Consider the following 25,784-nt stretch of genomic DNA (forward strand, 5'->3'; position numbering starts at 1 on the left):
AGTTCAAAGCAAAACATATTTTAATATATTAAAGACTAAGCATTTGAAAAAATGATACAGAATGATTTGGAGATGGCCTCATATAAAATTTTAATTAAACATACCATATAAGTATGACATGGAGGACACTAGGAGATGGAGAGGAGAAGTGAGTTGGGGAAATCGGTGGGGGAGACAAACCATGAGAGACTGTGGACTCTGAGAAACAAACTGAGGGTTTTGGAGTTTGGAGGGGAAGAGGGTGGTGGGTATTATGGAGGTCATGTATTGCATGGAACACGGGGTGTGGTGCAAAAACAATGAATTTTGGAACACTGAAAAAAAAGAAATTTAAAAAAAAAAATCCAAATGTGAAAATCCCATGAACAACACAAAGGGCTGAACGATCACTTAAAATTTAAAAGTTGTATCACTGTTAGTTGATATGTTCTGTATCACACCTATAAAACTTGAAGTTCTATCAATAACTAAGAAAATATTAAGGCTAAATGTCACTGTGAAAAACATCCTAAGTCAAATACAAAAATCTCATAAACTCATCATTTCAGGGTAATAAAAAAAAGCCTAACATGGGTCTCTTCCACAAGTGACGCTGAGAAAACTGTATACCCACATACAGAAAGAATGAAGTTGGATCCTTCCCTTATACCATATGCAAAAACTAATTGAAAATAGATTAAAGAACTAAATATAAGACCTAAAACTATAAAACTTAAGAAGAAAACAGGGGAAAAGCTTTTTTTTTTTTTTTAAAGATTTTATTTATTTATTTGATAGAGATTACAAGCAAGCAGAGAGGCAGGCAGAGAGAGGAGGAAGCAGGCTCCCCGCTGAGCAGAGAGCCTGACGTGGGGCTCAATCCCAGGACCCTGGAATCATGACCTGAGCTGAAGGGAGAGGTTTTAACCCACTGAGCCACCCAGGCGCCCCAGGGGAAAAGCTTCAAGACATTGGGTTGGCAGGGATTTCTTGCTATGCCACCAAAAGCAGACAACATAAAAATAAAAAAATGGGGCGACATCAAACTTAAAAACTTCTGTGCATTAAAGGGCACACAATCAATAGGGTGAAAAGGCAACCCATGAAATGGGAGAAAATACTTGCAAATCATCTATCTAATAGGGACTTAATATCTAGGACATACAAAAAGAACTTTTACAACTTAACAAAATAACTTGATTAAAGAATGAGAAAGGACCTGAATAGACATCTCTCCGAAGATGTACAAATAGCTAACAAGCATATAAAAAGATGCTCAACATCAATCTAATTATTAGAGAAATGCAAATCAAAGCTACGCCGATGTATCACTTCACACCCTTTAGGATGGCTACTATATTTACACAAAATAAAACAAAAAACAATTTCCCCTCCAAACCCAGAGAGAAAATAAGTGTTGACCAGGACGTGAAGAAATGTGAACCCTGTGCATTGTCTGTGGGTTGTAAAATGGCCCAGCACTACAGAAAACACTATAGCAATTCCTTAAAAAATTAAAAATAGAATTACCCTATAATCCAGCAATCTAACTTTTAGATATATATCCAAACAACACAGAACAGGATATTCAAGAGATATGGGCATGCCTATGTTCATAATAGCATTATCCACAATAGCCAAGATGGGGAAGTAACCCAAGTATTCATCAACACATAGACACACTTTAAAAATGTGGTGTATATATACAACGGAATATTATTCAGCCTTAAAAAAGAAGGGAATCCCACCAAATGCTACAACATGGATGAACCTTGAGAACAAAATGCTAATAAGCAAAATAAGCCTGCCACAAAAAGACAACTGTATGATTTCACTTATATGAAGTATCCAAAGTAGTCAAACTCATAAGAACAGAAAGGAGAATGGTGATTGCCAAGGACTCACAGAAGAGGAAAATGAGGGAATTTGTTTTTAATCGAGTTTCAGTTTCACTAGGTAAAAAAAAAGTTATGGAGATCTATTGCACAACAGTATGAATATACTTCACACTACTGAACTGTGACCTGGGGATAAAAATATATGTTTATAAAAAATATATGTTTATAAAAAATAAAAAATTAAAAAAAAAAAAACTGGTTAAGATGATAAATTTTAAGTTTTATACCACAATTAAAAACTATTAAACTATTTTTAAAAATCTAGCAGATTAAGAATAAAAAATATTTTTAGTGAGCCAGGAAGTCCAAACTGGTAAATTTTTTAGCTCTCTGGAATTAGGATCGCATATTATATCCTTAGTCACTAGCCAAGGGCCTGGCATAATGTAGGTCCTTATTCCTGAATGGACATAAGAGTTGAAAGAAAAAGGTTCTAAGTCTTTAAAAAATAGAAAAAAGCAGCAACTTCAATCACTCATTTACAATAGTGGCAACACAGCATAGCACTTAAAGAGTAGCAACTTCAGTGTCAGGTTCTTAGGTTTAAATGGTTCCCTCTTACCAATTAATTATATGACCATAAGCAAATTAAGGCAATTACATGACCTTAGTTTCCTGACTGTAAAATAGCGAAAACACTAACTACCTCAAAAATTTTATGAGGATTAAAGGAATTAATATATAAAAAGTGTATGAAATAGTGGCTGGCATTTTGTAAATGCTATTTATGTGTCTGCTGTAATTATTTCTAGATAACTCTAGTACCTTCATTAATGTCTTCATCCCCATACAGCCTTCTCAGTCAGAAAAAAGGAGCAAGCTGACTTTTGGAATAAAAAAAGCTGCACCTAATGTTCTATTATCCATGACATATGGACGATATATGATCCACTGCATCACTGTACCACTGGTGAAAATTTGGGGGGAGGAAGGACTTAAAAATGGCCAAACATTCTCATGTACAGTGAAGACAACAAGCCAAGAAGTGCAATAAGGCCGTGAGTGATGTAGAAGACCGCAGGTGGGAATGATTCTGAGGTCAGTCTGGATGTTCCGTACGTGGTGAAATCTAACAATACGGAGTCTGTGGGATGTAGTACACACTGACAAATCTACTTCTATCCAGGGCTGTTCTCCTGTTTTCCTTGCTTTCTCCCCCATCATTTGAGAATTTAGAGTTCACAAGTGTTCACATGAATCCAGTATCTATCTATATGCTAGTTTCTAAAAAGTTAAACTAATATGATCCCATAGGTTAGTATCTTCTACTTTTGCTCTAGCGAAGTTAGTATACTTTAGTGTTGCTAAAGCTTGGGTTTCTCAAAAGCAAAAAGCAAAAAAAACAAAAGGAACACTGGATTAAGATAATTAACTTATTTCTTTAATGTTAACACCTTTGATCCTTTCAATATACTTTATATTGAGACTCTCTCCAAAGAGGAATTCCAACTAGCAAATGCCAAGCTCATTATGGGTATAAAATACCTTTTTGGAGGAACACCAAATAAAGTTCAAGTACTGTCTTGCACAGTGACGCTCCCAGTTTAAAATAAACAACGTGGATACAAATTTAATATAGTATGATAGAATAGCAGGACTTCTAAACTGAGGATCAGAAATCTTAGGTTCAGAGCCTGGCTTTGAAACTAACTAGTTCTATAGTTTCCAACAGGTACCAGGGAAGAACTATTTCTTTATCTGTTTGTTTTTTGTTTTTTTAATTTAATTTTTATTTATTTTTTTTAAAAGGACTAATCAAGATGTCTCCAACTAGGACCGTTAGATTTGTATTAAGGAGTATGCAAAATCAGGGAATAAACCCGCTATGTCATTCTAAAGCACCAATTCTGATTAATGGGTCAGAGGGGTGGCAAACATTTTCATATTTAAAAAAACATTATTATATTTTGGAGTGGAATACAGAATACAAATGAACTTTAAATAAAAATTTTAAAGAAATCCTTAGCTTGGAGAATACTACTTAAAGCTTCTCAAAAATTTTTAGATATATATTAAAAAAGAAGAAGAAAATGAAAGGATTCTCCCAGCGGATCGGTCTGACAACATGGTGTGAAGATTAAATTGACCACTGATGTTTCTTCCAGTACAGAAATAGGATTTTATGATTTTAAGCATTCATGCAAACAGATGGCTTATAAATTCTGCAATTGATGTGATAGGCATATTTTTAGAAAAAGTTCTTTCACATAATGTGTCCCAACATCCTCCTCCATTCACTGAACTAGCTCTTCGCCTCTAAATGATTCTTATTCTCTCGTTTTCAGCATCCTCCATAATTCTAAACTACCTGATTTTTTTCTCTTTTACCTTCAAAGTTTATCAATTGTACTTTAAGAAACAAACAAAAAACAGGCTTTTGTTACACTGATTTTCCTCTATTGATTTTCTCTTTCTCTTTTCAGTTTTATTGATTTTATTTATTTATTTATTTTTAAAAGATTTTTATTTATTTATTTATTTGACAGACAGAGATCAAAGGTAGGCAGAGAGAGAGAGAGAGGAGGAAGCAGGCTCCCTGCTGAGCAGGGAGCCTGATTTGGGGCTTGATCCCAGGACCCTGAGACCATGACCGGAGCCGAAGGCAGAGGCTTTAACCCACTGAGCCACCCAGGCGCCCCTATTTATTTATTTTTAAAAGATTTTATTTATTTGACAGAGAGAAAAGGTAGGGGAGTGGCAGGCAGAGGGCAAGGGAGTAGCAGGCTCCCCACTGACTAGGGAGCCCGATGTGGGACCTGACTCCAGAACCCTGGGATTATGACCTGAGCTGAAGGCAGACACTCAACCAACTGAGCCTCCACGCTCCCACAGTTTTATTAATTTTAATTTGCTCTTCTTTTTCTAGTTTCTTAAGATGGAAGTTAGGTTGGCAAACTTGTTTTTGGTAAATATGTTTGGCTTCTCAGGCCAAATGGGCTCTGTCACAACTACTGCTATTGTAGCATGAAAGCAGCCTTAAATAACACATAACTGAATGAGCACGGCTATGTTCCAGTAAAACGTTATTTATAAAAAACAGACAATGAGGTATAGTTTGCTAACCCCTGACAGATGACTGACTTAAGACTTTGTTTTCTAACATTAAGTATTTAATGGTATAAATTTCCCTCTAAGCACTGACTAAACTCCCACAAATTTGTCGTATTTCAATTTGCACTTAGTTAAAGATACTTCCTTTGAAACATCCTTTTTGACCTACAGACTTAGAAATGTTTGATACATAATTTTCACACAACTGGGGATTTCCTGGATGCTTTATGGGCCAAGCGCATATTCTAGTATTTCTATTCTCTTAAATTAACAAGTGTCATTAAAATGCCCAATAGGTAGAGCTGGTGGACTGTCATTCAGGCTGTCTATCTTCTTTCATCATTCAGAAAAGAATGCTGAAGTTTTCTTTTTTTGGTGGGCAGCAAAGCAAGGTTTACTGAGCAATGGTGAAGTGATAGTACAAAGCTCCCAGAGGGGGAGGGGACCTGCGAGGGTTGCCCGGAAGTTTTCAACTACTCAATTCTGTTCAGTTTCATCATATTTGGCCTCATTTATGTTACAGCTCTGTTAGGAGCATATACATGCAAAATTACTATGCTTTTTAGAGAAACAATCCTTTTATCTTTACATATTCTCCTTTTTTGTTTTATCCCCGACAATGTTCCGGCTTCCTTTTGATTGCTGTCTGCACGCTCTATCCTCTTCTACTCCTTACCTTCTCATTTATCTATGCTTGGTATTTGATATCAAGCTTGATATTTGCTTGATATTTGAAATGAGATTCTTATAAATAGCATATAGTTAGGTCTTGGTTTTTTGTCTGGTCTTTTACGTGGGTTAGACAAGGTTTAGCCATCTATGACCCATGGGTCAAATCCACACAGTCTGTTTGAAACAATTTTTAAACTAGCCAGACCAAGTGAGAGAGAGAAAGGCCACAAATTCTCAATATCAGGAATGAAATTCCTATTAAATAGTCCCCTCCACCACCCAAGAAAACCACAACCAAAAGCCCAGAAGTGTTTAGATATAAATCTAACCAAAAAAATGTACAGAATCTGTATGCTAAAAAATGGAAAGAACATCGTGTTCCCAGAATGGAATACTCAATATTCTTTTAAGATATTAATTCTCCTCAATTTGATTTATAAACTCAACAAAACCCTAATCCAAATCCCAGAAAACTTTCTTATAGACATCAACAAACCAATTCTAAAATTCATATGAAAATGCAAAGGAACCAGAACAGCCAAAACAATTTTGCAAAAGAGCAAAGTTGGTGGACTCATCCTGTCAGATTTGAAGCTTACTAAGATGCTACAGTAATCAAGACAGCACAGTACTGGCTAAAGGATACACACAAAGACCCATGAAACAAGCTAGCCAGAAACATACGCACACAAATATGGTTAAGTGATTTTTGACAAAAGTGCAATGGCAATTCAATAATCTTTTTAACAAATATGCTGAAGCAAATACATATCCATACACAAAAAATATGAACCATGACACACCTCACATCTTATATAAAAGTTAACTCAAAAGGGATCACAGACCTAAATGTAAAACATAAACTGTAACATCAGCCACTCTGGAAAACAACTTGGCCATTTCTTATAAAGTTAAATAGACGCTTACCATTCTACCTGCCCAGCCCACTGCTAAGATTTATTCAAGTTAACTGAAAGTTCATACTAACTCCTGTGTATGTTTATAGCAACTTCATTCATAATCCTCCCAAACTGAAAACTATGATGAACATCAAGGTCAACAGATAAATAAACCACAGGATATGTGTACAATGGAATACTAGGGATAAAACCAAATAATGATCCATGTAACACTATCAATAAATCTTGAATGCATTTTGCTAAGTGAAAGAAGCCAAATCCTAAAGGCTACATATACTGTATGTTTCTGATTATATGAGATTCTGGAAAAGGCAAAATCCCAAGGACAGAAAACATTTCAGTGCTTCCAAAGTCCAGGAAAGGGGGCAGAAGCAGACTACCCATGGGGTATCAAAGAGATTCATTCTAGGGTGGTGGGACAGTTTGGTAAGGCACTGTGAGGGTAGAAACATGGCACCATACATCTGTCAAAACCAAAAGAACTATAGAACTTTTATACTTTTTATAGTAAACTACATGCAATCCCAGTATTGAATGAAGATGGTGATGAATATTTCATACTACACGTGTGTGATATAATCTTAATCTTCTGGGGGGCGGGGAGGAACAGACCTAAACAGGTTGGAAAACAGTACTTTCACTGGTACTTTAAGGCTAAAAAACGATAAGAAACCATACATAAATACTGTATTGTATTTGGTAAATTTGTTTCTCACAGGTATATAAGTTAGCAATTTTGTAACTATTTTAAATGTATACTAGAGTTAAACATATATGTAAATTATACTTAATGGGAAGCCAAGTATGTATGAATCTGTCTATTTATATTCTTAACTCATTATTAGTCTTCTGACTTGTTAAACATTTCTAGCTTGTCATTTGCTTTGCTACTTTATCTTTTTCTTGGCTAAACAGAGGTTTTATATTTTTGTACAGTCAAACCCACCTAACATTTACATCTATTATTTTGCCTTCAGGAAATCTATTAAAATACTGCATTCTAAAATTGTTAGACAAGGATGTAGACTGCATTAATTCCGTAATTTTTTATTCCACCTTTCCCATGGGAAGAGCACACGTTCCCACTCCACTGACACTGGGCTTCTCCTTGTCTGTACTTTGGCCAGTGGTACCTAAGTGGACATGATGTTGATCACCATCAAGAAGAGGATTTAAAGAAACACTGTCTTTTTTCCTTTGCTATAGAAATGACATGTCTCAAAAAAGGTGCTCCTCCTGTAGCTGGGAGCATGTGGAAGAGAGACACAGCAGCTGGCTTGCAGCTGTCAAATGTAACGTGAGGAAGAAATTTTGTTGTTCTAAGACACAGATTTTGAGGTTTCTGTTGTTACTACAGCAACAAAAATTAAAATAACAACCGTCTATCCTTTCTTTTAGACCACTTATCACTTCATTTCTGAGTAAATGGTAATCTGAACAGTGTAGAATTGGGGGATCATAACTTTTTTCATCAAATTTCAGTTTAAGATAGGCTGTGTTTGAGGTACATATAAGGGACATTCATCCTAGTGAGTATGTTCAGGAGGAGAGTGATCCCCTAATTTTTCTACTGAAGTGTACCCCTAATGGAAGAGGAAATTCTGGGGACACAGCCCAAAGCAACCACTGCTGGTGTGAACTTCTTTTAAGTCTCTTACCTTAAAAATATTTCTAATTTTTGAGCAAGATAAACATTCAAGGAGAGCATTCCATGTTTACCTCTTGGGGCTACATTATCTCCAGCATACTATCATAAGCTCTGGTTTGAGAAGTACAGCAGGAGAGAGCTGTATACTGAGATCTCAGAATTAACATGTAGACAGGGCTTTGCCCCCAGATACAAGCTCAAGCCTCGGGTCTACCAATTTAAACGAAAATTTGAAAGATTTTATTTTTAAGTAGCATCTACAATGTGGGGCTCAAACTCATAACCCCAAGATCAAGAGTCATAGGCTCTACTGCCTGAGCCAGCCAGGCAGCCCTGTACCTAATTCTTTAAAGGTGTGACCTTTGGCAAGATACTTAACTTCAATCTGAACTATAGCGCCTCTGTAAAAGGGAGATAGGCTTCTCCCTCATCGTAGGCAATATAAAATATGTAAAGAAACTACGTTTGATGTCTAGCATCACTGGCCCTTAGTAAATAGTATCTTAGGAAAAAGGTCAAAGCCAGCATTTAGAATTAGAAGGTGTCAGCATATAGCTGATGCCTGAAATACATGGTTATGAATGAACATTCTAAGGGAAAACTTCAAAAGTAGTCGGAAAACCAGATAAATAAATCAGAGTTCAGGAGAATAAGTCAAAAGTGTCAAATACGGGGTACCTGGGTGCTCAGTCATTAAGCATCTGCCTTCGGCTCAGGTCACGATCCCAGGGTCCTGGGATCGAGCCCCATCATCAGGCTCCTTGCTCCACGGGAGGCCTGCTTCTCCCTCTCCCACTCCCCTTCTTGTGTTCCCTCTCTCACTGTGTCTCTCTATCAAATGAATACACAAAATTAAAAAAAAAAAAAAAAGTGTCAAATATTCCACAAAAGTAAAGTGAAATGAAAAGAGAATACCAGATTGCCAAGTGCGAATCTGTATTTTTTAAAGATATTAAGAGTACTATGGTGAGCATAGAGGCCAGATTCTAATGAATGGAAGTTGGAAAGAGGAAGCAGTAGTAACGTGGGAATAAAGGGTAAAGGGAACTACAGCAGAGTCAACAGGAAGTCTCCTTAAAACTAAATCCAAGCAAAAGTATTTTATTAAAGTTAGAGACCATGCTAAAGATTTCAGACCAGCAAAGGTTGTTAGGAACTGTAGCTTTGTGAGCCCTGTCCCTAACTTGGAATATAAGTATAGGGGTGGGGGGGATACATAAACTAAAAAAATGAAGAAAAAAGGAAATTTGGTTTGCTAGACAAATGAACAAGTGTTCATAAATGGGCAGCTCTCTGCTCCATACAACAGAGCTGACAAGAAGCCATAGGGCTGCCTCCTCACCCACCAACTACACCACCTGTTGGTCTTTTCTGTATAAGGGGAAATGTCTATGGGGACTTGTGTGTGGTTGAGTCACAGACTCTAGGTTTCAGCTCAGGTCACAATCTCGCGTCACAGGAAGTCTGCTTGAAAATCTTCTCTCCATCTGCCCCTTCCGCACTCGCACTCACTCTCTGAAATGGCTAGATAAATCTTTAAATAAAAAGGTGCAGGGGGGGGTTTCTGTCCCACAGAGGCAACTACAAGGACACAGCATAAAGTCCTTCTGCTGTTTTTATAATCAAGAAGGTTTTTTTTTTTTTTCCCCATCTGATTGCTTTGCTGTGTCTTGCCTAGAACTGGTTTATTTAGTAAGCGCTACTGTCTTAAGTTTTAAAACCTGGCCTTTACTTAAGACTTCTTAATCGGACTTGCTTCTAATTTTAGAAAGGGTTAAACATTTCTTCACAAACATTTTAAAGCTGAAAAGATGTAAATACAGTATTTAATGTATTATTTAGAATACATTTAAATGAATGCAGCTTTTGATGCTTCTGTTTATTATTATTACTACACCTAAGGAAAATCTTGGATTGATAGAGCACAACTAATATTCCAGAAAAAGTCCTGCCATTTCCCAGAGCTCAGATGTCATTTACTGATACTCTATAACAGCTAGGTATTTTAGGGACAAAAGAGGTTGAGCTGAGTGGAAATATGAAACTTCATAAAAACAAACACTTCGATAAAGCACTACAGTTAAAGTGCTTTGAGAGGAATGATATCTGTCCCATAGAACAGCCATTTGGATGGGTGGCAGAATCTTTTTTTCGAAGAAGAAAAAGGAGGTTTAGAGGGGGTTAGTATGTTCTTCCAAAGTCACAGCAAGTAGAGTAGATCCAGGACCTGAATCCAGACTGTCTAAATTCAATCCCTATGTTTCTTTTACTTTATGGCAGTGTTTGAAAAATCTTGGGGTCAAGAACAGAGGAGGGGCACCTGGGTGGCTCAGTGGGTTAAGCCTCTGCCTTCGGCTCAGGTCATGACCTCAGGATCCTGGGATAGAGCCCCACATTGGGCTCTCTGCTCTGCAGGGAGCCTGCTTTCCTCCACCCATTGACTGCCTCTCTGCCTACTTGTGATCACTGCCTGTCAAATAAATAAATACAATCTTAAAAAAAAAAAGGGGGGGGAGCAAGAATATTTTCACCAATTTCAAATTTTATCTTTATAAAACTTTATTTTCATTTTCTATAGTTTGTCTTAGGTCATTTCCATTTTAAATCCTCAGCTAAATATTTAGATCCTAAACTAAATAAAAATACTAAAGTAAATACAATAAAAATATTTTATTGTTTTTTGGGGGGGAGGGACAGAGAGAGGAAAGAGAGAAAGAGAAAATCTTAAGCAGGCTCCACACCCAGTTTTAGAAGCCCAACCTGGGGCTCTATCACACAACCCTGAGCTCATGACCTGAGCCAAGATAAGAGTCGGATGTTTAACCTACTCACCCAACCAGGTGCCCCTTACTAATTTTTTAGATGACAAAACCATTTACAGCTGTAAATTTACATTATGAGAATTACTTTACCCACACTTCATACATTTTGTTGTGTAGCATTTTCATTGTTGAAGACTAACTCTATTTTAAGATTTTGTCTAATAACAAGGTAATCTTAGATTTAATCTATTTTTGATGACTCTTTAGGTACTAACTTGTCAAATCTGAGTGAAGATAATATTAATTAAAACATGAACTGGCCATCATATTTCCTTTCTTTTAAATAAACTTAACATAAATGAAATATTTGATATTAATATACATACCTGAAACTCTTGATCTTCTTGAGCAATACTATTCATGAAAAGAAACAGTATTTAAATAATCTAGGCTGCTGGTTAGAGCATAGTGAAAATGTAAGAGTTGTGTATTAAATCTTTCATGGAATAATTACACAAAAGAAAACTATGTTACAGATTGACCCATGGGGCTCCTGGGGGATCCGTGGGTTAAGTATCTGCCTTCAGCTCAGGTCATGATCCTGGGGTTCTGGGATTGAGCCCCACATCGGGCTCCCTGCTTAAGTGAGGGGGTGCGGCTGCTTCTCCCTCTCCCTCTCCCCCTGCTTGTGCTGTCAAATAAATAAGTAAAATCTTAACAAAATAAAGATTTGACCCATAACCCCATTAGCCATTTCATAAGTGCAGATTATTAAAAAAGTTTTAACAAATCCATCAATTCTACCAGAAAAAAATTCATTGCAAAGATTCAATCAATTATCAAATTCATGTCTGACAGAATCTGAAGATGACATGACCTACCACAATCTAAGTAAATGCAATGGATGTACCTGTTCTTCATTAGGCGAACCTCTCTCTTTCGTGCTGCTTCTTCAGCAGGCTGTGTAGGAAGTGCTGGGGAGGATGCCATAACAACTCCAGGGGCGATGGTGCTAGTGGGTGCTGTGCGAATCTGGTATGTCTGTACATCTCCAGAGGCAGCTGAAAAGAAAAACAGTGAATATGGCATAAGACACAGAAGCATATGACTCAGTAAAACTACATGTGTCAATCATCAATTTAAACATATACTTTGGATTGAAAAGGGAAAAAAAGGAACATGATTCTAACTAAAACGCTGAAAGAATCAGCACTCTTTGGGTCATTACTGACAAATAATTTTCAATTTAATATATTTATTAGTATAGACACTTGGGTGAAAGAGCCTTAACCTAGGTCTGCCGGGTCTTGTATTTATCTCTCATTGGAATGTAGTTCTATTCTGTTGTTAACATGCTTACCAACCTTAAGTCTAAAAGTAAGTAGGGCACAGCTTGGATGATCTTCCTAGATAGAGTATACTCCTCAATGTCTTCCTTTGATATTGGTAAATTCATATTAAAAAATTTCAAGTAGACTCTTGCCACGACATAAAAACGACCATGATTTTTCATAAAATAGCAAAATGGGAGAGAAAATAAAGCATTATGGTCAACTATTATAAATTTCTAATTGAAACAAAACTGAAAGTATGAAAAAGTGTACCACTTGATGTCAATTATATTACTTGTTTTAATGTAAATGCTAATTGCTAAATAAACTGAAGTTTTTTCTAAATGATCCATCACTTGTAAAAAGAAACACAATCATTATCTGTCAAACTGCTTCTAAAAACAGCTTAGTAATATGCCCTACTAAGAATAAGGAACCTAAAATTATCTGAGAGAATTTGAAGGTCTTTATAAATTATCCATTTTTGCTATTAATATCAATTAAAATGTGTGGTTTGAGTGGAAAAGATTTATATACTAAACATGTTACCATCTTCAAACTGACGTTCAGAATTCAAATTCACTGACATCCTGCTTTACAATTTTTGAGTACCTGCATGTAAAGTGAAAAGGTGTTTTACTCCCATTAATAAACAAAATATTATCTTCTTCAAATATTATTTGTTTAGTAACAGAATATGTTCTGTAAATACATTAGGGCCTTTAAAAGTAAACGATGACTCTCTAGTTGGTGTTTTAGGATTATTCAAAAATTATCATCCATGCTGAAGGGGTACAATGGTCATTATTTAACAGAGGCAAAATATATTATTATTAATAAAAATACTTTTAGATACAGATTTTAACATTATTTCCTCAATATGCAAATTTCAATCTGGCATAAATTATATTCTTAAAATATTCAAATGGATTCAAAGAAAAATGGTCAACTCCTATCCATAAAGATTCCTAAAGTAAGAAAAATAAATAAATAAATAAAAACAGAAAAAACGCTATTTCAATAGTTCATCAAGGATTTAACTACTACTTTTTCTCCATAGACCAGCAGACATGCACACTGGTATAAGACTTTTCAGAACATACTGTTTTCATCTGAAATAAAATGATGATCTTAGAAATGAGGATGTAAATTTTTTGAGCAAAAATCCGAAAAACAGAATTTTGAACCTTCAAAGATTTCTTTTTTAAAGTAAGCTCTATACCTAATGTAAGACTTGAATTCAGCCCCAAGATCAAGAGTTGCATGCACCAACTGAGCCAGTCAGGCGGCCAGAACCTCTAGAGATTCTCACCAGTGATTTAGTATAACTCTTTATTTGACATGTTTAAAAAAAAAAAAAAAAAAAAAGGCACAGAGAGGTGATTCTTACTCAAGATCACATAGCAAATCTATGCAGTTAGATCCAGAATCTAGCTTTTCTAATTCCTGATTTCACTGTCGTGCCCTGTAACCTACCCTGATTCTCCTATCCCCAAATGCTAAAAGTGTTAAAGATGTTATATTTTTAAAAGAGAAGACAGTTGTTTTTATGCCATGACATTTGGGTCCAACTGGAATAATGGAAGAGTTCATGGAGAACATTTTCTATAATTAAAAAAATTAACTGCATTTTCATAGTGCTTGGCAGTATCATACTTACTTTTTCTGAGTTTATAAACAAGTTTTAACCTTTCAAAGAATTTACCACACTTGTGAATTCTGAATTCTCTCACCTTGAACGACGACTTGGTTGCTGGGCACTAAGATCTGCTGTCCATCCGTGGTCTGTGCGTACTGTAGGATGGTAGTACCCGGCTGAGTGGCGGCTGCATTGGTCATGGTTAATGTTTGCAGGCCCTGTACCCCATCGGTACCATTGTTAGCCAGTTGTATTGCTCCTCCCTGGGTAATGGCAACTAAAACCCAATGGATTTTATTGTTATCAGTTTAATTAATGCCATGTAAGACTTACAACACACTAAATTCAAAGTAGAATAATGTGTAAGAAATAACTGAGGAGAAATTATTGTAACAAATAACACTAGCAAGAAGATTTCGTATACTCAGGTAACTTTCTGCTCTGGAAACCCACTTCCAATTGCTATAATACAAATGCACTCTATGTATTATAATTTACAGTAATACCCATTAACAATTAAAAAAAAATAAATGAGAAGATGTTAAATTCCTTTCAAAGTTGTTTGGTTCAGAAGAGGTACCACACTGTGATCCATACTTCCTTTATTCTAGTCTTACTTAGGCCGTATTTTAACTGTTTGATATTTGCTGCTCCACTAGCAAATAAATTTCTTGAAGGCAGGAAATATGATTTTTCTTCTCTACTTTCACATACTTAGCACAGAAATGGGCAGTAATAGGCGCCCAATAAATGGTTATTTTAATGCATAATTAAATAAAAACAGTTCAGTAGTGCATTCTGTTCTCCAACTCAGCTACCAATGCATAAACTGTAAATTACATATCCATGCATTCTCATACAGGATCCTTTGATTATTCACTAATTAACCATACATCATTCATCTTTTATGAAGTAATCTACTTTGGCTCACACTAAAAGATATTTCACTTTATTAAAAAAATGAATTCAACTTTATGCTACAGTACATGGAAAAAGTTAACAGAAAGAAGTAGGTTATTATTTTTTTTGAGTGAAGCAGTCCTTCAGATACTACAATCAAGATAGGCAGTTGGATCCTCTCTAGACACTCTCCCTATTAAAAGTTTTCTGGAAACAGGCCTAAAAAATCACAATATTACATATAAAATTGCATAATGGATTTTAACTAAATAAGTCAACAAACTTGCGACTTACTCAAGTTCCTTTTTTTTTGGTCTGTTAGAAGGGAATTATTTGGGATCATTTGTTAGCCAGCTCTAGGCAACTAATATCCTGAGTCGCCTATATAAAGAAAATGGATTATCTACTGTTTGGTCAAGAAATAGTAACAGTAAGTAAGTATGATTTGGTTTACAAATGACAAATGATACCTATGGAAATTAAGATACTGGCATATACAATCTATTCACTTTAGCCATTCCCATAAGTTTTACTTATCTTTGACAACTAAAAAGGAATATATAAGAACTATTCTGAGATTAATATTGCAGGTAACTTGAAGGAATCAGAAGGTTAACAGAATTAAAACACAATTTCTCATATAGAGTTAATAAGCAAATTCTACTGCCCTTAACATACATAGCTTTCTTCTTGGTTATATAACAATAAACTCAAGGGAGAAAAGAAGTAGGAAACTAGAAATCAGACCTGGGTTCTAGTCCAGATTCTATCACTAAATTGTTACTTGAATCTATTATCTCTTCTATAAAAATAAAAATACCTGGTTCTAGGCACTAAATACAACTATAAAAATTAAATGAGATCACGTAGGTGAAAGTATTCTGAAAACGCAAGTCTGATCCTATCAGATGTGTTTTTCCCTATAACACATATTTATATACTTTATAATTCCAAAAGGATTTGAGAGGTCTTTCAATAAAACTAAATTCATTAAAACAAGAGGAAACGAGAAGTCAAGTAACTGATGTCTCTAACCACAGAGGTTCTACCAGAAAATCTAGAAGAGAATACAATTAAACGTGAACTTAGCTAAGATTCTGAATAGCCAAAGTAAGGAGGAAAACATCATGGGTTACACTTGTATTTAGTGAAACAAAAAATTCAAGTTCAAAATGATAGACACATATGTTTCTACCTTAGAAGAGAATTTCTCAAATAAGACTATCAGGAATAGTAAACCAAGTAATAGATAAAACTACTGACAGCATTTAAAATGTAAAAAAAAAAACCAGTTTATGGAAGGAATACAAACTGGTGCAGGCACTGGGAAGGGAAACTGGGCAGGATGTGCTTTGATTCAACAGTTCCACTCTTTGGATCCTATCCAACTGAGGTCCTACTACATATATAAGAATCTTCCTGTCACAGTGCCTGAAACAGCAGAAATGCCTTAAATGTTCATCAGTGTGTGTGGGGGTGGGGAGGGAATATTAAAGAGGGGGGGAATGTTTAAGTAAAAGTTATATTTATTTTATTTTTATTAATTTTTAATTTTTTATTAACATATAATGTATTATTAGCCCCAGGGGTATAGGTCTGTGAATTGCCAGCTTTACACACTTCACAGCACTCACCATAGCACATACCCTCCCCAATGTCCATAACCCCATCTCCCTCTCCCTACACCCCTCCCCCTGGCAATCCTGTTTGTTTTGAGATTAAAAGTCTCTTATGGTTTGTCTCCCTCCCGATCCCATCTTGTTTTATTTATTCTTTTTCTACCCCCAAACCCCCCACGTTGCCTCTCAACTTCCTCAAATCAGGGAGATCACATGATATTGTCTTTCTCTGATTGACTTATTTCCCTAAGCATAATACCCTCTAGTTCCATCCACATTGTTGCAAATGGCAGGATTTCATTTCTAAAAGTTATATTTATACAGTGAAACACAATACAGTTGTTAAATTGTATACATCTGTAAATATACATTTGACTATAGTATATAAATAATGTAGGTCTCACTTGTATCAAAATACATGGTAATATATTTATGTATAAATAGAATGAAAAAGAATGGATATATACTAAACTTTTGACTACCAGGGAGAGATGAAAAGGATTATAAATTAAGAACTATATAGGGCACCTGGGGGCTCAGTCATTGTCTGCCTTCGGCTCAGGTCATAATCCCAGTCTCCTGGGATCAAGCCCTGTGTCGGGTTCTCCACCCAGCGGGGAGCCTGCTTCTCCCTCTCCCATTCCCCCTGCTTGTGTTCCCCCTCTTGCTGGGTCTCTCTCTAAAATAAAAATCTTAAAAAAAAAAAAAAAAGGAATGTATAATGATGTATATATTTAAATAGTCATTACATTGACTTTTTTTCATTAGAATGATTCTTAATGACAATCAAGAACATGCTACATCAATTCTGTCAAGGCTCTATGTAAATAAGGGATATATATAATGTAATAAAGCTTTAAAAAAATCTGAAGTATTAACCTTTAAAACCAGCAATTTTTAGTTCCTGGAAGAGAGTGGTGTATCGAATTAAATATACACATTTCTAATTTCATTTCCCTATTTGAGATTCTGATATGCCTATTTCCAAAAGAGCATGCTTTCTCCTGCAAGCAAGAATCCCTACAATCACTGAATCACTGTCACTAACAGAAGTACACTGTATCCCTCAGGTTTCTCTTGAGGCAGGGGAAAAGTAAAGTTCATGTATCAATGTCTCAGCATACATACATCTGGAGTAACTCAAATTATCTGGATATAGGGCTAAAAATACACACATCTGTGTCCAGAGATAATACCTGTTTCTCTTTGTCAACAAAGAACTCAAGAAGGAAAAAGGGGACTGAACTCCAGTAAGCACAGAGTGGACAGGAACGTTAGTCAAAAATGCTATCCTTCTGCTCACTTTCCAAAGTTTCAGCTTTGGGAGAGCTAAAAAGTCTGGTACTTGGGAATCTGCTTTTAATACAGTTAGAAAGCAAATTAGTTATGGTTAAACCAAGGTTGAGCTGTACTGTGAAAACTATTAACTTGGGAGTCAAACTTTTACACATATTCCTGACACAGACCACCCCAGGGTATTAGAAAATTAATGCAACAAGGGAGTGTCAATGTGTACATTTGATTTGTAGTAAGGAGGAAAAAGGGGGAAAACCACATAATGGGAAGTACTAGATTTAATGGATAAATCAAAATGAAGAAATCTATGTAAGAGGCACTCTGGGAGTCAAAAGGTATTTGGAACAGATAGAAAAACATACCATTCACACAAATGCCTCTGATCAAGCAAAAGCAGAGCTGGAAAGATAGTTAAAAGATTTGGGTGAAAGATAAGAAGAGAGACCTAAGTATCAGACAGAAACAGAGACTTTGATTAATTTTGCACACACACAATAAAACCTTTACTTTGTGTGAGCCAATTTCAGCAGTCCTTGTCTATGTTACCATAATTCACATTACATTTTATATTAAAAAAGAGTAACTGAATGTCCTGGTAGACTGTGACCAAGCCTCTCAACCACCACCAGAAAACATTAAATATGACTTTAAAATGCTACTTTTAGAAGGGAAGGCGAATTAATAAATAGATGAATAGTGAGACCATTTTTGTCCTTACACATAACCATGGAATGGTTATCTATCTTATCTGAAGAAGTATTTCCTTTATTAGCGTCATATATTACACAAGGACTAAAATCTAGAGTTTCAAGCAGTGGTTCAAAAAACTTCCAAGACTCTCCTGGCATCTGCACAAAACAAAGGACCACCTGAAGGACTAACATGCTTGAGCAGTACTAACAAAAACCCTGAATAATGTAGGTCTCACTTGTATCAAAATACATGGTGATATATTTATGTATAAATAGAATGAAAAAGAAAAGAGTGGAAGAAAAGAAAATACTTCTGTTACACAACTTTGCATACTGAACAGTAAAGGAAATATAATAATGGCATTCAAAACTGAGAAAAGGTTGGCACTTGTAGGATTCCTTTAAGGAGAATGCAGCCATTAGCTTTGTTTTTTTAAATCTCATTTTCCAAAGCAGAAATATCTTTTACTCACTATACTGTCCGCTGCTAGTTTGGTAAATTGGAGTTGGCACCGTTACAGTGGTGATGGCAGGCGCTGAAGTCTCCTCTTCAGACTTCTCTTCTTCAATCCTTGGCACTCCTGGTGCATCTGAAGATAAGTCATTCAAAATTTTCCTAGAAAAATAGAAATCTACATTAATCAAAATGAAAATGACATTTACTGGCTAAATATACATAATAGTAAAAGAAAATGGGCAGAAAGCTGCTAATACTTACAGCAGCAGTTTAAAAAGACTGTATTTATTTATTCATTTGAGAGAGAGAGAGAGAGAGAGAGCGAGAGCGAGCGAGCAGGCCTGTGGGTGGGGAAAGGAGCAGAGGGAGAGAGACAAGCACACTCAGTGCTGAGTGTGGAGCCCCACGCAGGGCTCAATCTCCTGATCCTTGAGATCATGACCTGAGCTGAAATCAAGAGTTGGAGTCTTAACCAAATGAGCCACCCAGGTGCCCAGGACAGTAGCTTAAAATGTAAGAACAAGAACAGACCATACATGGATGAGAGATCTAAATGTCAAAATAAAATCATACAAGGACCTTAAAAAAAAAAAAAAAAAAAAAAGAAATGAATTTCTCTTTAATCTGAATGAAAAGGAAGGCTGTGATTGGAAATACAGGTGTAAGCAGAGATTATTAACACTGACTACAGTAAAAAAATCCTTCTGCAGGGCAAAGAACACCAAAAAAAAAGTTAAAAATGATTAATAATACTAGGAGAAAATGTTTACATATATTACAGATAAAGGGTCAATAGCCTTGATATATAAAGAACTCGGAAAAATTTAGGCAAAAATAAATAAATGAATGAATGGATGGATGAGTAAATAAATAAATACCTAAAACCTGATTAAGCTTTTCAATTCTCAGACTGGTAAAAAGTAAAAAAAAAAAAAAAAAAAGTTTAACAATACATTCTCTTAGCAAAACTGTAGAAAACAGACATTCTCACTATTTTGAGTATAAAATTGGCACAACTCTTCTGGAACGAATTTGGTGACATGTAACAAAACTACATCTTTACACAGCAATCTTACTTCGAGGAATACATCCTTAAGATATACTTATTACAGTACAAAAATACATACATAAGGTTATTCACGGTAGCACTGTTTGTAGCTGAAAAATACTGGAAACGGTTTACATAGGAAAGCGGCTGAATAAACTACAGTTCATCCAGATAATGGGTATAGCATGGTACCTTTTTTATAAGAAAGAAAGTAAAATAATATACATGCATTTGTTCTACTGAAGAAGAAACTCAGAAAGAATAAACCAGATAAAGTTAATGAGATTGCTTAATCCACTGGGATTGGTAAGAAAGAAGTTTTAAAAAAGGAAAAATTGGGAGGGAATACTTCTGAGCATGTGCATTTTTTGGTATAATTCTGACTTTTCAAAGAACCATGTTCATGTTTCACACATTAAAAAAAAAAATCAAGGAGGATGGAGAAAAAATTCTAAAATGGAATACAAATAAAAATAATAAACCTTACTGTATTCCAAATGAGTGGCATAATCACAGAAGAGGGGGGAAAAACCCACCCAAGTAATTTCTGACATCTTAAACTTCTAACAAACCAGCATGAATTAATAATTTAGCTTCAACAGTCTACCCAAACCCCACGGCTTTATGCTGCTATAGTCACAATTACATTTTCATATACTGTGTGTGCATTAACAAAGTCATAATTATTATTTTATGCATTTGTCTTTCCAATCACACCGGAAAAAAAGCATTTCAAAGCAAAGAATATAATATTGGCTTTTATATTTACCCATGTTAATTGCCTTTACTGGAATTGTAAAAAGTATTCTACTATTATCTCTTCTAACATTTCTTTTGGCCCTATTTCCCCTCTGAAAATTCTGTAAATGCTTCTTCTACTGGAGCACCTCACTCTATTCCCCATGACTTTTCACCTTTCTCATTTTCTCCCTATTTCTGTTCTCTATTCTCAGTAATTTTTTAGTCCCCTTCCAGTTTACCAATTCTCTGATCAGCTACTCAAATCTTGTTTATCCCACTAACTGGCTGTTATTTATTTATTTATTTTTGGCTGTTATTTTTCTTAATTCCACTAATTGTATCTCTCATTTCTCAGACTTGTTAATCATTTCTTTTCCACATTTGTTTGTTTTCATTTAGCAAACTCCTATTCTTACCACAAGGATGATTTTTCTCTCCCTATCTCTTTGCGAATGAGAAACACAACTATTTTCAACAGCTTATAGACTGACAGCTGGTCAAAAGATCAACTCTGGGTTTTGGCCCAGGTTGTGATCTCATGGATCATGGGAGGCCTGCACTGGAGCTCTGCTTGAAGATTCTTTTCCTCTGTCCCTTCTCCCATGCATGCACTCTTTTTTCTCAAATAAATAAATAAACAAATAATTTTTTTTGGGGGGGGGCAACGGAGAGCATACGCTGATCATTGCTCTAGAACATCATTTCAAACTTTAGCACTGAAGCACTTGAAGAGCATGTCAAAACAGATTCCCGGGTCCTCACTCCACAGATTCTAATTCATTAGAATATGTGGTAGCGGCACAAGAAGTTGTACTTCTAACCAGATTCTGATTGCCAGTGTGGTCTCTGGACCACATTTTGAATAGTACTGGTCCTCAGTGCAATGTTTTTCAAACCTATCCTAAACTATGTATGGTTCACAACCCATACATTGCCGTGAAAAGAGTTACGTATGTTTGCAATCAACATGAAACAAATAAAAAAACAGCTGGACATCATATATGATAAAGGTGAGTACTGCTATATATTTTGCTTCAGATGCCTATATATAGGTAGAAATATGTGTGTACCTGTGTGTGTGTGTGTATCCATAAATGAATATAGATAATGTATATACAGAGTAAAATGTAAAGATATATCTTTTACTGTGCATTGTGGTCAAAATAAAAGTTTGAAAGCTAGTACTCTAGACACACAAATAAATCTTATCTTTTTCATGAAGCCAGTAATCACATCCTGTCTTCTCTTTTTAGTATCTAATATTGTTGACCTAGACCATTTTGGTCATTCTTGTATCTTGGGCATATATTTCACTTTCTCTCACAGTATATTCCAGATGTGGTCTGAGCAGTGAGATTAATTCCCTCCCTTAATGTAGACTGTCTATGTATATCTTAATGATAATTAAAGAGCACAATTATCTTTCAAAAATGAATTCTTAATCCAGAATCTTATACTTAAAGAACTGGTTTTTAGACTCAATTTCAGAAATTATATAATTATCACCAACAACGGACAGAATTTTCCTTGGCTATGATCTTTCAAAGCACTTATTCTCATATCCGTTAGGGCACTCTTTAAGGGCACTCTCCCTTAAAGTTCTGCCACGTGCAATCTGATAAACATGGCTTCTGTGTTTTTCAGCTGAACTGCTGGTAAAAATACCAAGCCAGGGGAGATGAAGTGAGAGCCCTTCAAGAAATTTCTCTGTATAATTTAATCACTATAAAGCTGGGTGTATCAATTAATCCCCATTTCTCCAACTTCACAAGTGTATCATAAGGATTCTGTTAAAGATGCTGTTATAGTCAAGACAGAAAAGCTAGGTATCAAGAATTTGTAAGCCTAAAATAAAAATGATACATAATGATTTTAAGGGAAGATGTATTATCTTTCATGAACAGAACTCTCTAACGCAGGTGTGGTCTCAGGCATCTTCTATCTGATTATGAATTAAGGTGTTACTATTTAAATGATCCTTGCTAAGATACAGGTTATAACAAAAGATCTTTTTCAGCATAAAACTCTTGTTTTATTTTACTTTATGTTTTAAGACTTCATTTATTTAGAGAGAAAAAGCACAAGTAGGTAAAGGGGCAGAGGGAAGGGGAGACATAGAATCTCAAGCAGACTTCACATTGAGCAGGAGTCTGACTCGGGGCTTGATCTCTTGATGAAATCAAGAGTCCGAGTCATACACCTACCTAACTAACTGAGCCACCCAGGTGTCCTAAAGCTCTTATAAGGTCTACAACTAGAATTTACAGAACTTATTTACAACTATTTGCCTGAAATTTATATACAGAGAAGGTTTATGTCTCCAAAGCTGGTTGGATTTGCTTCAAGATTAAAAGTGTTAAAAACTGGCAGTTGCGGTCTTGCTCTCCGAGTTCCTGTTTCCCTCCTCACGCCGCCCGGATGGCCTCCCAGAACCGCGACCCAGCTGCCGCCAGCGTCGCCGCCGCCCGCAAAGGAGCCGAGCCCAGTGGGGGCGCCGCCCGTGGACCCGTGGGCAAGAGGCTACAGCAGGAGCTGATGATCCTCATGATGTCCGGTGACAAAGGAATTTCTGCCTTCCCTGAATCAGACAACCTTTTCAAATGGGTGGGGACCATCCACGGAGCAGCTGGCACAGTGTATGAAGACCTGCGGTATAAGCTCTCCTTGGAGTTCCCCAGTGGCTACTCCTACAATGCGCCCACAGTGAAATTCCTCACACCCTGCTACCACCCCAACGTGGACACCCAGGGGAACATCTGCCTGGACATCCTGAAGGACAAGTGGTCAGCCCTATATGACGTCAGGACCATCCTGATGTCCATCCAGAGCCTGCTAGGAGAACCAAACATTGATAGTCCTTTGAACACACACGCTGCCGAGCTCTGGAAAAACCCCACAGCCTTTAAGAAGTATCTACAAGAAACCTACTCAAAGCAGGTCTCCAGCCTAGATCCCTGACTGTCTAGCCTCTCTTTTTATTTTGTCTTTTTATTTTCTCCTTAGACAGTCTGTCTTTTTCCTCATTTCTATCTAGGACTGTGTATCTTCAGCTGTGGTGTCATTTTTGTTTTGTTTCTATTTTTTAAATTAAGTCTCTGGTTGAGCCCTTGTGATGAATATATTAAATAAATACATTGGATTAAAAAAAATGTTAAAAACTAACATGAGATAGATTTCAAAGTTCAAATCTAAAATTTGCTATATTAAAAAAAATGAGCATAAATGCATACAACATATACTTGTTATCAAAATTTCTTAAGAATTCAAAGTCAGTTTGTTGATACTCATTTAGGATCCTTTATTTTAAAAGAGAAAAGGGTTAGCTTAGTAGTTGAGTGGAAAAAAAATTTTAAGCATCCCTTTGAAAACAGAAATAACTTAGGCTAATAACAAGAAGAAATAGTAGAAGTTTGAAATTTGTTGAGCTTTGAAGCAAGCTTACGAGTATTTATGGAATTGCTCTTCCTGGAGGTATTTAGCATGGAGCCAATTTCTACATATTAAAAAAAATGATTTTGGTACATCTTCGAGGCAGGTCATAGACTAGACAACCTCCACAAATAAACACAAAAACTATAGTAGGGTGCCCTAAAATTAGGGGATATCAGCAAAGCATCATCCTGAAACAAATACTAAATTAATAAATAGCCACTAAATACCATGGCACAAGAAATGGTTTGCAAATGTGCTGTTAAACAGATAAATAGTATCGTGTCAGAACTAACAAATAACTAGAAATGCTATAACTTAATGAAATACATTCCAAATTTTTAAACAAAAAAGCAGCAGCTGGCATAGTCTATAAAAACAGAAGCAGAAAAAAAAAAAAAAATCACTGTTGATCCAGGACTGTGCAGAGGAAAAAGTTCTCTTATTCTGTACAATAAACTTCAACTGAGAGAGAGAAATACCTCAAGATGAAGAAAAGTAAATTCTGTGGTCCCGAATTGAGCACCTAATTGGTCTTCTGACATCTTTTCTATTTTTTTCTTTTTAGAATTTATTTGTCAAGAGAGCGCAAGCGAGTGAGAGCGAGTGTGAGTGTGAGCCAGTGCACACGAGCGCACAAGCAGGGGGAGTGGCAGGCAGAGGGAGAAGCTCCCTGCCAAGCAGGGAGCCTGACGTGGGGCTCAATCCCAGGATCCTGGGATCAGGACCTACGCTGAAGGCAGGCATTTAACCAACAAAGCCACCCAGGTGGCCCGATCTTCTAACATTTTTTCACCTCTAAGTACCTAAGGCTTACTGACATCTTTGATTCTAAATTCTTTAAACAATCAAATTCCATACCTGTAGGAAGGCCTCCTTGAAAGAATTTCTCTTCGTTTTTGGGAATCAGTTACACTATCCACGGACTCCTGTGAATCTTCACTTTCTGCAATAGTTGAAATCTGAAAATAAAGAAGAACTTTATCTTGATAATCGAGTTTAGTTCCCATGAAATTTTTATGAATTCTAAGAAAAAGTTAAATGTAAAAGGACATATATAAACCTTACACATGCCAGTAGAAAAAGGTCAATTTTTACGGGAGACAACCATAGAAGTCACATTCCTTTCCCCTTTACTTATTCTACAGAAGTCATGGGGCCTAAATTTTTTTTTTGTCAAAACCAAGCTGATGTGATATCCAAGTTCAGTTTCACCTCTTTCAGAACCTCATGTAACCAATCTTGAATGCAACATTACTGTCAGTTGTTTTCTTAAAATTGTTAGAACAAAACTGCCAAGTAAAATAAGGTTTCTGACATGATGGAGGAATAAATGAGCATATATTTAATCATAAGTCTACATAGTGACTATACAAATATTTTCCTTTAAACACTTATAAATATATTTACAACTGTATAAATAAGGATTGGTGATCCCCCATCATGTTCCAGATGGTTGTTCCTAGCAAGTTAGTTTACATATAGACTTTCAAAATTGGCATTTGACAATTTTTATTAAGCAAAAATCAAGGTAAAGAACTGTGCATTTCTGGAAAAGTATCCCTGGACTGAAAAGTAAAAGATAAGCTGAACAAAGATTTTACATGGGATAATATTAATAATAGCAACTAGCATTTATTGAGAACTTACTATGTGCCAGATACTATGCTAAAGCACATACGCACATTACAGTAATATCAGG

At 35.9% G+C, this 25,784-nt stretch overlaps 2 protein-coding genes across 14 annotated transcripts in view; one reads left to right on the forward strand and one right to left on the reverse strand.

Annotated features, from left to right (window-relative positions):
* The window catches only part of METTL21A (methyltransferase 21A, HSPA lysine), a 55,788-nt gene that overhangs the window by 20,678 nt on the left and 9,326 nt on the right, over window positions 1-25,784 (forward strand). For 5 of the 9 annotated variants that reach the window (XM_059168243.1, XM_059168240.1, XM_059168244.1 and 2 more), the window contains exon 4: window positions 22,959-23,787. The exons of 1 other annotated variant lie outside the window; for it this stretch is intronic. In XM_059168243.1, the coding sequence (XP_059024226.1) occupies window positions 22,959-23,611 (653 nt within the window). In that variant the 3' untranslated portion in view covers window positions 23,612-23,787. Of the gene's footprint in view, window positions 1-22,958; window positions 23,788-25,784 lie in introns of those variants that run through there. 3 more of the 9 variants (XM_059168239.1, XM_059168238.1, XM_059168245.1) reach the window with 2 other exon arrangements.
* The window catches only part of CREB1 (cAMP responsive element binding protein 1), a 62,726-nt gene that overhangs the window by 6,278 nt on the left and 30,664 nt on the right, over window positions 1-25,784 (reverse strand). For 4 of the 5 annotated variants that reach the window (XR_009352039.1, XM_059168235.1, XM_059168234.1 and 1 more), the window contains 4 exons: window positions 24,944-25,044; window positions 18,881-19,023; window positions 13,995-14,177; window positions 11,841-11,991 (listed from right to left, as the gene is read on the reverse strand). Coding sequence is in view for 4 of the 5 variants with exons in the window: in XM_059168235.1 (XP_059024218.1) it covers window positions 11,841-11,991; window positions 13,995-14,177; window positions 18,881-19,023; window positions 24,944-25,044 (578 nt within the window). In the remaining variant the exon portion in view is untranslated. Of the gene's footprint in view, window positions 1-11,840; window positions 11,992-12,294; window positions 12,874-13,994; window positions 14,178-18,880; window positions 19,024-24,943; window positions 25,045-25,784 lie in introns of those variants that run through there. The other variant, XM_059168237.1, reaches the window with a different exon arrangement.

This window comes from Mustela lutreola, chromosome 3 (genome assembly GCF_030435805.1).
Source record: "Mustela lutreola isolate mMusLut2 chromosome 3, mMusLut2.pri, whole genome shotgun sequence".
Lineage (NCBI taxonomy): Eukaryota > Metazoa > Chordata > Mammalia > Carnivora > Mustelidae > Mustela > Mustela lutreola.